This window comes from Oncorhynchus gorbuscha, unplaced genomic scaffold (assembly GCF_021184085.1).
Source record: "Oncorhynchus gorbuscha isolate QuinsamMale2020 ecotype Even-year unplaced genomic scaffold, OgorEven_v1.0 Un_scaffold_957, whole genome shotgun sequence".
Taxonomy (NCBI): domain Eukaryota; kingdom Metazoa; phylum Chordata; class Actinopteri; order Salmoniformes; family Salmonidae; genus Oncorhynchus; species Oncorhynchus gorbuscha.
In genome coordinates this window covers 157,744-171,133 of record NW_025745894.1, presented here as the reverse complement: position 1 = coordinate 171,133, position 13,390 = coordinate 157,744, and the positions used below count along the sequence as shown (strand labels likewise).

Here is a 13,390-nt window from a genome sequence, read left to right as displayed (position 1 = left end):
TACATATGAGATGAGTAATGCATAGACTAAGATACAGTAGAATAGTATAGAATACAGTATATACATATGAGATGAGTAATGCATAGACTAAGATACAGTAGAATAGTATAGAATACAGTATATACATATGAGATGAGTAATGCATAGACTAAGATACAGTAGAATAGTATAGAATACAGTATGTACATATGAGATGAGTAATGAATAGACTAAGATACAGTAGAATAGTATAGAATACAGTATATACATATGAGATGAGTAATGCATAGACTAAGATACAGTAGAATAGTATAGTAATACAGTATATACATATGAGATGAGTAATGCATAGACTAAGATACAGTAGAATAGTATAGAATACAGTATATACATATGAGATGAGTAATGCATAGACTAAGATACAGTAGAATAGTATAGAATACAGTATGACATATGAGATGAGTAATGAATAGACTAAGATACAGTAGAATAGTATATAATACAGTATATACATATGAGATGAGTAATGCATAGACTAAGATACAGTAGAATAGTATAGAATACAGTATATACATATGAGATGAGTAATGCATAGACTAAGATACAGTAGAATAGTATAGAATACAGTATATACATATGAGATGAGTAATGCATAGACTAAGATACAGTAGAATAGTATAGAATACAGTATATACATATGAGATGAGTAATACATAGACTAAGATACAGTAGAATAGTATAGAATACAGTATATACATATGAGATGAGTAATGCATAGACTAAGATACAGTAGAATAGTATATAATACAGTATATACATATGAGATGAGTAATGCATAGACTAAGATACAGTAGAATAGTATAGAATACAGTATATACATATGAGATGAGTAATACATAGACTAAGATACAGTAGAATAGTATAGAATACAGTATATACATATGAGATGAGTAATGCATAGACTAAGATACAGTAGAATAGTATAGAATACAGTATATACATATGAGATGAGTAATGCATAGACTAAGATACAGTAGAATAGTATATAATACAGTATATACATATGAGATGAGTAATGCATAGACTAAGATACAGTAGAATAGTATAGAATACAGTATATACATATGAGATGAGTAATGCATAGACTAAGATACAGTAGAATAGTATAGAATACAGTATATACATATGAGATGAGTAATGCATAGACTAAGATACAGTAGAATAGTATAGAATACAGTATATACATATGAGATGAGTAATGCATAGACTAAGATACAGTAGAATAGTATAGAATACAGTATATACATATGAGATGAGTAATGCATAGACTAAGATACAGTAGAATAGTATAGAATACAGTATGTACATATGAGATGAGTAATGAATAGACTAAGATACAGTAGAATAGTATAGAATACAGTATATACATATGAGATGAGTAATGCATAGACTAAGATACAGTAGAATAGTATAGAATACAGTATGTACATATGAGATGAGTAATGCATAGACTAAGATAATGTAGAATAGTATAGAATACAGTATGTACATATGAGATGAGTAATGCCAGATATGTAAACATTATTAAAGTGACTAGTGTTTCATTCCTTAAAGTGGCCAGTGATTTCTGGTCTATGCCAATAGGCAGCAGCCTCTAATGTGCTAGTGATGGCTGTTTAACAGTCTGATGGCCTTGAGATATATGCTGCTTCAGTCTCTCGGTCCCAGTTTTGATGCACCTGTACTGACCTCGCCTTCTGGATGATAGCGGGGCGAACAGACAGTGGCTCAGGTGGTTGATGTTATTTTTGGTCTTCCTATGGCATCAGGTGCTGTTGGAGGTCGAGAAGTTTGCCCCTGATAATGCATTGGGCAGATCGCACCACCCTCTGGAGAGCTTTGTAGTTGTGGGCAGTGATACAGCCTGACAGGATGCTCTCAATTGTGCATCTGTAAAGGTTTGTCAACGCCATCATTTTACAACTATAGCTAACACATTAGTTAGCAAGTTACCTTGTCAATCAGGTTGCTATGGGGGAGGGTCATGTCCAGCAGTTTTACTCACAGCAGGGTATTCAAGTAGATGATTTTTTTCATTTGAAAAGGTGTCTTGAGTGAACTGTGCTAGAAAGGCTGAACGAACTTGACCATTCCATAGCAACGGGCCTTGACAAGATTCCTGGCAGATTTTCTAAAGGATGCTGCTGTATTATCATGTGTAACTCACAGTGTGAATCTGTCTATTTGAACTAGGGGTATTTCCCAGTGAACTAAAACCTGCAAGGGTCATTCCTTTATATAAAAAAAAGAGAATACGTTAGATAATGGAAACTATCGGCCGACTCTCAATCCCGTGTGCTTTATCGAAGGTCACGGAAAAGATTATGTTCAAGCAGATTGACAGTTCTATTTCTTCACATTACCTACTATATGAGCTCCAATCTGGCTTCAGGAAATCCCATTCCACCTGACACCCACCTACTATATCTGACTGACATTACCTACTATATGAGCTCCAATCGGGCTTCAGGAAATCCCATTCCACTGACACCCGCCTACTATATCTGACTGACATTACCTATTATATGAGCTCCAATCTGGCTTCAGGAAATCCCATTCCACTGACACCCGCCTACTATATCTGACTGAGCACATAAGGAAGGAAGTAGACAGAGGAACATTTTGTGGTACGGTTATGTTAGATCTTCAAAAGGCGTTCGATACAGTGGATCATGAGATTCTGTTCATCAAACTAAGAGCAATGGGCTTTAACTTCTTAGGGCTTGGGGGCAGCATTGGGAAGTTTGGATTGGCTTTAACAACTTAGCAGTGAATTGGGGTCAGCCCTTACCTGCAAGGAAGAAAACAGATAGTGGAATGTGGATGGGACCCTGTCTAAACCCAAAATCTGGAACTGCGGGGTTCCCCAAGGGCGTTTACTGGGTCCACTTTTATTTATATTGTATATAAATGATATGAAATCTGCCTGTACATGTGACCTTTTCCTATATGCAGATGATTCTGGTTTCCCAAAGACAAAGATATGGTTGAGAAAGCCCTCAGTGCTGAACTTCTGAATGTCAGTAAATGGCAATAATGACAATAAGCTGTCACTTCACCTTGGAAAAACAGAGTCCATCTTGTTCGGTTCCAAAGTGAAACTGAGGAAATTTAAGGTGGTAGTAGGTGAAATAGTAGTCGCAGCAAAAGACTATGTTAAGTATCTTGGATGTGTGCCAGATAACCATCTGACAGGGGAGATCATGGCACAAAATGTTATTACCAAAGTGAACCATAAAATTAGGTTCCTGGCTAGAACCTCCAAATATCTGGATAAGAATGCAATGTGGACATTGGCAGGGGCTCTTGTTCAGTGCCACTTTGACTATGCATGCTCTTCCTGAGACAGTAGTGCCCCCCCAAGATAATACAAAATAAATTGCAGACAACTTCCAGCACTTACGCATCTTGACTATTCCCACTTTGAAAGCCTTAGATGGCTTAAAGTGGAGGAGAGAGTCACTCAGATAAAATAGTCTTGTACATCAGATTGTCCACAGTATGGTTCCCAGATACTATTGTAACTACTTTGACTTAGTAATCAAACAAATGTAATCAAATGTATTTTTTAAAGCCCTTCTTACATCAGCTGATGTCACAAAGTGCTGTACAGAAACTCAGCCTATAAAACCCCAAAGAGCAAGCAATGCAGGTGTAGAAGTTATGGCCTATCCATAGCTATTCAACTAGAAGGAGTTAAACTGGCGCTGTTCCTTTTACATTTAAAGTGGTAAGACATGGTTTTTATACTCAGCTGACATTCTGAATAATCTCCCAAAGAATTTGGTACATATAACCGCCATGGGTCAAATTCTCACTGACAAAAAATGGCTAAATTGTAGCATGTCTCAAAAGTGAGTGGTAAGATTAAAGTAGGTGGAGGGAAGAGGGGAATGCCCGGTATGGCATATGGTCTGCCTTTTTGGTGCCTGCTGTTTATTATATTGTGATTGTCTTGTGTGTTTATATATATATATATATCTGTTAAGCATGATTGTGTTATCCTTCATGATTTTCTTAAATTGTATGTGGAGGCGGCAGGGTGGCCTAGTGGTCACCAGCTGGAGCAACCTTATGTATGTGGAGGAGGCAGGGTGGCCTAGTGGTCACCAGCTGGAGCAACCTTATGTATGTGGAGGCGGCAGGGTGGCCTAGTGGTCACCAGCTGGAGCAACCTTATGTATGTGGAGGCGGCAAGGTGGCCTAGTGGTCACCAGCTGGAGCAACCTTATGTATGTGGAGGCGGCAGGGTGGCCTAGTGGTCACCAGCTGGAGCAACCTTATGTATGTGGAGGCGGCAGGGTGGCCTAGTGGTCACCAGCTGGAGCAACCTTATGTATGTGGAGGAGGCAGGGTGGCCTAGTGGTCACCAGCTGGAGCAACCTTATGTATGTGGAGGCGGCAGGGTGGCCTAGTGGTCACCAGCTGGAGCAACCTTATGTATGTGTTTTACAAAGTGTCTATTAAATTCAATCAATATACATGTTCATATTAAGCTTCTACTTCTGTGTACAGGAAAGTATTATTTATTGAAGTTCAATCTATTAAATATTTTAAGGTGAAAAAGGTGTACAATAGGGGTTGAACAACAGTCCAATAAATCTACCCTTATCCTCACTAATCACGGAAATGTATGACAACAGTCCAATAAATCTACCCTTATCCTCACTAATCACGGAAATGTATAACAACAGTCCAATAAATCTACCCTTATCCTCACTAATCACGGAAATGTATGACAACAGTCCAATAAATCTACCCTTATCCTCACTAATCACGGAAATGTATAACAACAGTCCATTCGTCATGAACTGTGTGTCAGAATCCAAACAGCTATTATTATTTGAACTTCAATAACTTTCAGGATGAATCACACCACTGTATTTTTTTTAATTCATCAATATATTTTGTGGCATATCCTGTTTCCAACAAATCGTCTGTCAGCATTTATAAAAGTGTACAGGTGTTTCCATCAGCCCGGTCATTACTTTGGAAATGGTTGGATCAATATCCACCTTCATGATGTGGATGAAGCCTGATTTGGAATGTCTGAGTAGTTCTATATGATGTCATAATACACCCCTCTGATAATCAAGTGATATTTGGAATGTCTGAGTAGTTCTATATGATGTCATAACACACCCCTGTTTTGTCAACTTAGCCAGGATTCACCTGGATTCACCTAGTCAGTTTATGTCATGGAAGGAGCAGGTGTTCTTAATGTTTTGTCAACTCAGTGTAAAGCACCACAGATTATCAAGTTCTATTTGCATGCGCTGCATTTGCTCTATTGTTTACAGGGTGATTTGTATCTTAAAGACTGTAGCTTTAAGGGATTAGTTTTCAGGGAAGAGTACCGTCACATCTAGATAAAGATTATGTGAAAAATGAACAGAGCAAATGTGTATTAAAACACAACCCACTATTCCACTATTCATGGAAGTATTTATTCATCATCCACATATTCATTTTAAGCTTCTACGTCTGTGTACAGGAACGTATTATTTTAAGACGTAAGAGAAAATATATCTGTTTATTGTTAAATTATTATGACGTTCTTTCCAACACAAAAAGTGTAGTAACTATTGTTTCCAAATTGCGTTACCCACTCCAGCCAGCAGATGGCGATGAGCGTCTTTCAGGTGATGATTCTTGCGTGACGTATAATGGACAGGACGGACGCTTCTTCAGGAACAACAACACGGATACTATTTCAACCACCTCGGTAGCTTGCTAGACAACATAAAACTAGAAGATTGACGCTTTAGACCATGTTAATGTACATTAGCTAATCTCAGTGTTGTAAACGCAGTTCATTTGACGTATCAACTGGTTAACTTTAACCTAATTTGCTTGTTCAATTTGCTAAGTTGTTAAACACTGATACTGAGCCTAGCCGCTAATGCTACCTAACATCCCTGACCATGAGCTCACTAAACTACTACTCCCCTGCTAAAGAAGAGGAGGTCTGCTGTCCGGAGAAAGAAGCTCTGGGGCTAAACATTGTCGTGAAAGAAGAAGATTATGTTATTGAGGAAACAGAGGAAGAACATTTTAGAGAGGAAGAGGATGCTGTCGCAGTAGAGGTGAAGAAGGAAGACGTTTTGAGAGTGAAAGAGGAGGAGACAGAATATCAGATTAACACCAGTGAGTACTGTCTTAAACAGGGACACAAACTATGCAGTTGTTGAACTAATGTGTGGTTTTAAAGTGGCATTCTACTGAAGTTCTACACTTGAATATGTTATTCAGTACTTTATAAATTATTAAAGGGTCAATCTGCCTTTGGTACATACATTTTGGGGTCTTTTAAATTAGATTTTTTAAATTCTCCACGTGTTCTACATTAAAGTGCATCTCGTCAAAAGGCACCCATTTCGTGGAACTACCCTTTAACATTTGCATTTTAGGGCCTGTTTAGAGAGACTAATGCCTCGTCTAAGACCCTATGGTTTTAATAGAAGGTCATAAGTTCACTATCTGTTTGATGTTCTTGTTCACACAGGAGAGAGACATGACTATTATGGATCCTCTGGGGAGCCTCAACAACATCCTGATGCTGACGAGGCAGAGAAGAGTCTCTCCAGATCAGAACACCAGATGGTACAGCTTGGTCTGGTCTAGCATACAGTTTGCTCTATCTGGGTCTGGGTTTCTGTAAAGCACTTTATGTCAACAGTGACATCAGCATCCATAATGATATGTGTCTGTGTCCCCTCTTTATGGTTACCAGGACAACGCCCTTCCACCTCCCGGATTTTTCTCCCGGATAAAAAGACATGCCTGCTTTGGACTGCAGGAAAACAATGATTTTGTCAGAGGAAAAGATGCAGATTTGTCACATCAAAGTGCTTGGAATTGATCTGCCCAGTTTTGGGACAACTCAGAGTTCTGTTTTTTAATTTTTTAAAAATTTACAGAACTGAACTGAATGGTTTAATATATAGACCATATAAAACTATACAGACCTTTAAAGAACATGGTTTAAAATATATATACTATTGTCTGTCCCAGACCTTAAAAAACATGGTTTCATTTGGAAATTATTAACTTTATTGATTTCATGTGTAACTGACGCCAGTGTGCTGCTAACAGTTTAGTTTCCTCCTCTGTTCCCATACTTTACTCAAACTAGTGATCCTCTACTTCTCAACACACGTGACCGTCCTCCTTGATAATGAACTCTATTCAGAGTGCTAGAGCCACACACTCACTACAGCACAATAAGGGGTCTGTGTATTTAACAGATGATGAACATGGTTTAAATATATATACTATACAGACACTTAATGAACATGGTTTAATATATATATACTATACAGACCTTAAAGAACATGGTTTAATATATATACTTGACCTTAAACTGGTTTAATATATATATTTAAACATCAGAAACAAATCAGTCCCTTTGTTGCTCTGTTTCAGAGCTGCTTTCTGAGGAAGGGAAGCCTTTTCAACTCTAAAGGTGTATTTGGCCATTTAGGCTGCAACAACGAACAGTGGTTTAACCCCTGATCTGTATGTTTTATGAAGGGTCACCTCCCGGTTTACCCAAACAGCTATACAGACCCATCCTGGGATTTTTATGTTTTGCTTGAGGCCATTTCTGCTGTTGGAGCATTAACATGGTTTAACCTTATTCTATAAACACAATACCCCATACTGACCTTATTCTATAAACACAATACCCCTTACACTGACCTTATTCTATAAACACATACAGACCTTAAACTGACCTTTTAATATAAACACAATACCCCAACTGAACTTTTAATATAAAGACAATACCCCTTAAAGAACATGGTTTCTATAAACACAATACCCCACACTGACCTTTTCTATAAACACTAATACCCCATACTGACCTTATTCTATAAACACAATACCCCATACTGACCTTATTCTATAAACACAAAGAACACCCCACACTGACCTTATTCTATAAACACAATACCCCACACTGACCTTATTCTATAAACACAATACCCCACACTGACCTTATTCTATAAAGACAATACCCCATACTGACCTTATTCTATAAACACAATACCCCACACTGACCTTATTCTATAAACACAATACCCCATACTGACCTTATTCTATAAACACAATACCCCATACTGACCTTATTCTATAAACACAATACCCCACACTGACCTTATTCTATAAACACAATACCCCACACTGACCTTATTCTATAAACACAATACCCCACACTGACCTTATTCTATAAAGACAATACCCCATACTGACCTTATTCTATAAACACAATACCCCACACTGACCTTATTCTATAAACACAATACCCCATACTGACCTTATTCTATAAACACAATACCCCACACTGACCTTATTCTATAAACACAATACCCCATACTGACCTTATTCTATAAACACAATACCCATACTGACCTTATATAAACACAATACCCCATACTGACCTTTCTATAAACACAATACCCCATACTGACCTTATTCTATAAACACAATACCCCATACTGACCTTATTCTATAAACACAATACCCCACACTGACCTTATTCTATAAACACAATACCCCACACTGACCTTATTCTATAAACACAATACCCCACACTGACCTTATTCTATAAACACAATACCCCTCTGTTTCTGACCTTATTCTATAAACACAATACCCCACACTGACCTTATTCTATAAACACAATACCCCATACTGACCTTATTCTATAAACACAATACCCCATACTGACCTTATTCTATAAACACAATACCCCATACTGACCTTATTCTATAAACACAATACCCCACACTGACCTTATTCTATAAACACAATACCCCACACTGACCTTATTCTATAAACACAATACCCCACACTGACCTTATTCTATAAACACAATACCCCACACTGACCTTATTCTATAAACACAATACCCCACACTGACCTTATTCTATAAACACAATACCCCATACTGACCTTATTCTATAAACACAATACCCCATACTGACCTTATTCTATAAACACAATACCCCATACTGACCTTATTCTATAAACACAATACCCCATACTGACCTTATTCTATAAACACAATACCCCACACTGACCTTATTCTATAAACACAATACCCCACACTGACCTTATTCTATAAACACAATACCCCATACTGACCTTATTCTATAAACACAATACCCCATACTGACCTGTGCCACAATTTTAGCAAACACAGAAGGGGGCCTTGGAGAACAAAAGTAGTCTGGCACACTGTTTAGAGTTTCAACAACATGAATATCCTAGTTCTAGCCTACAATCATCGATGTTACTACTAATGTGAAAACAAGAAAAAATATGACTTTTCTTGCAAATTTTAAGACAATTGTCAAATAATGTTAACATTCATTACAGACGTCAATTGCTGTACAACATCATAGCTACGCTGTTGGCATCACCTTTTACAGTGGACTTCTGCTGTTGTGGGCCTTTAATCATCTGTCTGACTTTGTTGTTCACACAGGAGAGATACGGGACTACCGTGGATCCTCTGGGGAGCCTCAACAACCTCATGATGCTGAAGAGGGAGAGAAGGGTCTCTCCAGATCAGAACACCTCAATAAACGCCTGCAGAGACCCACAGTGAAGAGAACTCACTGCTGCTCTGACTGTGGGAAGAGATTCACCTCATCAGGCATTACAATTCATCAGAGAATACACACAGGAGAGAAATCTTATAGCTGTGATCAATGTGGGAAGAGTTTTTTGTCGATCTGGAGAGCTGACAGTGCACCAGAGAACACACACAGGAGAGAAACCCTATAGCTGTGATCAATGTGGGAAGAGTTTTACAACATCTGGCTCTCTGACTCAACACCTGAGAACACACACAGGAGAGAAACCCTATAGTTGTGATCAATGTGGGAAGAGTTTTGTTCAATCTGACCAGCTGACACGACACCAGAGAACACACTCAGGAGAGAAACCCTCTAGCTGTGATCAATGTGGGAAGAGTTTTGGTCAATTTTACCAGCTGACACGACACCAGAGAACACACACAGGAGAGAAACCCTATAGCTGTGATCAATGTGGGAAGAGTTTTAGTCAATCTGGAGAGCTGAGAGTGCACAAGAGAATACACTCAGGAGAGAAACCTTATAGCTGTGGTCAATGTGGGAAGAGATTTGCTTCATCTGGCCATCTTGTATCACACCAGAGAACACACACAGGAGAGAAAACAGCAGGTTTGGGACAGGTAGCACATCCGGTGAACAGGTCAGGGTTCCATAGCCGCAGGGAGAACAGTTGAAACTGGAGCAGCAGCATGGCCAGGTGGACTGGGGACAGCAAGGAGTCATCATGCCAGGTAGTCCTGAGGCCTGGTCCTCCGAGAGAGAGAAAGAAAGAGAGAATTAGAGAGAGCATACTTAGAGTGTTTGGCCCAGTGCTCCAGTTGTCTTGATAGATGTGGAGAGCCAACACCTTTAGTTGCTCCACCGTTTCCTATTAAAGATGTTTTTCATTTCAGGTTGAAGCTTCTTTCTGAAGAGAGCTTATTTTTTTAATGAATCAATACAAGCAAACAAGATCGTTTCCGGGGATTGGTATGGCAAATACCTTACGATTTGCCTGGACTGAAAAGGAGATGGAGCCATGGAGTAGAGAGACATTTGGAAGGACCATTTTGATGGGATGCCTCAGGATAGAGGTGAAGGAAGTGCTCTGCCTTCAAGGGAACCCGAATGAGAAGGCTTTCGATGTGACGTTTCACAAAGAACAAAAACATGACGAAGTAATGAAGATGGCAAAGGAAGCGGAGAAAACGGGACCCCTGTGCCATTATGCGGTGACCAGCCTGGCGAAGAACAACTTCAGGGTGGTCACCGTAACCATGTACAATCCGCATGTGAAAGATGAAGAGGTGAGGGCCTTTCTGGGGAGGTACATGGACAATGTCTCCTCAGCGAGGTACCTCAGGGACTCCCTGGGTTTCTGGAACGGAAAGAGAGGTTTCCAGGCATTACTCAGGAGTCCCCGAAGAGTGTGGATGGCTACCTCCATTCTCCGGCGATGTTCTCCCTGGGGGCTGACAGGGGAACACTCTACTATGCACGTCAGCCCCCGTTCTGCAGGTGTTGTATGGCCTATGGCCATATCCTGGCCTCGTGCAGCGCCAAGAGGTGTAGATTTTGTGGGTCGGAAGAGCACGAGGCCAGGGAATGTGACGAGCCCAAGGCTTGCCACGGGTGTGGCTCAAGAGCACACCTGTGGCGTGATTGCCCGTCTCGTCACAGGTCATACGCGTCTGCAGCTGGGGGGGGAGCGGGGGATGGGGGGAGGAAAGAGAGGACGCACGCGGATTGTACGGATGGCACAGGGGAAAGGACGGAGAAGGACGAAGAAGGGAAGAAGGAAAAAGAAGGAGAGAAGAAAAAGAAGGCGGAAGAATGGGAAGGAGCGGAGAAGAGGGAGAGTGGGACAGTGGTGCGAGAAGGAGTGGAAGAGGGAGCGGTGACGGAGGGACGGAGGGAGGTGTGGAGATGGGAGGGGAGGGGGTGGGAGGGGGAGATGGGGGAAAGGAGTGGGGGGACAGCCTGCCAGGCTTCCTCGAGGTCAAAATTAGGGATTTGGTGGAGGATTTAGCGGGGATGGGACGTTGTGTCTCCCCGCTACCTCCTTCACCAAAGAAGAAAGGGATGAAGAGGGGGAGCTTGGCAGGAAGTGAGAGGGAGGGGGTGGAGGGGGGCTAAGAGAGTGGCGGGGGGGGGTAATTTGTCCTCCCGGTTTGCCTCAGCCCCTTGCATTTTAGGGGATGACTCCAGTGAGGGGTCGGTGGGCTGTTTGCTAGAGGGATCCCAACTCCTGTTTGAGGAGATGGGGTCCCCTACATGCAGCCCCGAGGCAAACAGGGAGGGGGGATGGTGGGTGGGGAGGGAGGGAGGACCCAACACACTGCCTGGGTCATGGGTTGGGATGGAGGACGGGGGGGCGTCAGGAGAGGAGAGGACGTCCCCGCCGGTGGAGATGGACCAGGGGAGCATCGGGTGAGTCTCCTGTTTTTTCTTTGGTTTTTGGGGGTTTTATTTGTTGTTAATAATTAAATGAATAGTTCTGTTTCTTTTTTTTAGTTTAAATGTTAGGGTGTTAAGGAATAATGTTAAAAGGAGGGCGGTTTTTTGTTATTTAGAGGGTGTGGGGTTTGATTTCTGTTTTTTACAGGAGGTTCACCTGAGGGATGGTGGGGATGTGTGTAGATTTAAGAGGGAGTGGGATAAGGGGGAATCTTTTTGGGGCATAGGAGGGGTGCACTCAACAGGAGTAGGGATTTTGTGTGGGCATAGAGAGGTTAAAATAGAGAACACTTTTGTAATAATGCAGGGTAGAGTTTTGGGGATAGATGTTAAGTTTAGAGAAGCTAGATATAGGTTAATTGGGGTGTATGGGCCACAGGTGGCGGCAGACAGGAGGGAGATGGTAGACTGTCTGGCGCCCCTGTGTGTTACAAACAGGCACTTGGTGATAGGAGGAGACTTTAATATAGATTTAGGGGTAGGCGGTGATAGCAGTGCAGGTGCCATCTCTGGGCTAATGGCTTGCCATGGTCTGGTTGATGGTGGCCTGCACACTACTCCGGCAATGGTCGGTCCTACATGGCGCAACTCCAGGGGGGTTGCGCGGAGGCTCGACTACATTTTTGTATCCAGGTCTTGGGTCAGTTGTCTGGGCGGCTGTTGCCTGTTTTCTTCACGGATCACGACGGGGTGTTCCTGCAGGTGGGGTTGCCAGTCTGCCTCTTCGGTAGGGGGTACTGGAAGTTAGATCGGGATATACTGGAGGAGCAGGCTTTCGTTGACACATTTTTTTGTTTCTTTCGGAGGCTTGACGGCCTCCGGTCCATGTGCGAGGGGGTGTTAGAGTGGTGGGATTTAGTTAAGGGGAGGATAAGGGCTTTTATAATAGGATATTGTAGAAGGAAAAAAAGGGAGGAAAGGAGGGAGGTGGATCGTATCCAAAGGTTAATTGAACTCGAGTACGAGGCAGGCAACCTCGGCGGGTCGATTGACTGGGAGAGATTCACAGCCCTAAAGGCGCAGCTCAGGGAGCTGCAGGAGCAGAAGGCTCGAGCTTTCCTGGAGCGTGCGCATAGTGGCTTTCTAGAACATAATGAGACTTGTTCCGCTATGTTCTTTAAGTCGGTTAGGGCCAGGCAGAGTAGGAAGGTAATGCATGGAGTTAGGGAAGAAAATGGTAGGATAGTAAGTAAACCAGAGGAAATGGTCAGGGTGACAACTGATCATTTCCAAGGTTTATTTAAGGAAAGGGAAATAGATGTAGAGCAGGGAAACGTGTTTTTAGAACACTTGTCCCGCGGTTGCCAGAGGAC

At 41.5% G+C, this 13,390-nt stretch overlaps 1 protein-coding gene across 1 annotated transcript; it reads left to right on the top strand.

Moving 5' to 3' along the window:
• Positions 1-5,748: 5,748 nt before the first annotated feature.
• Positions 5,749-9,807, top strand: LOC124020860 (zinc finger and SCAN domain-containing protein 31-like; the record flags this gene model as incomplete). Its single annotated transcript, XM_046336156.1, has 2 exons — positions 5,749-6,186; positions 9,530-9,807. Coding segments are annotated over exons 1-2 (501 nt in total), but the record flags the coding sequence as incomplete, so codon positions are not given.
• Between the last annotated feature and the right edge of the window lie 3,583 nt (positions 9,808-13,390).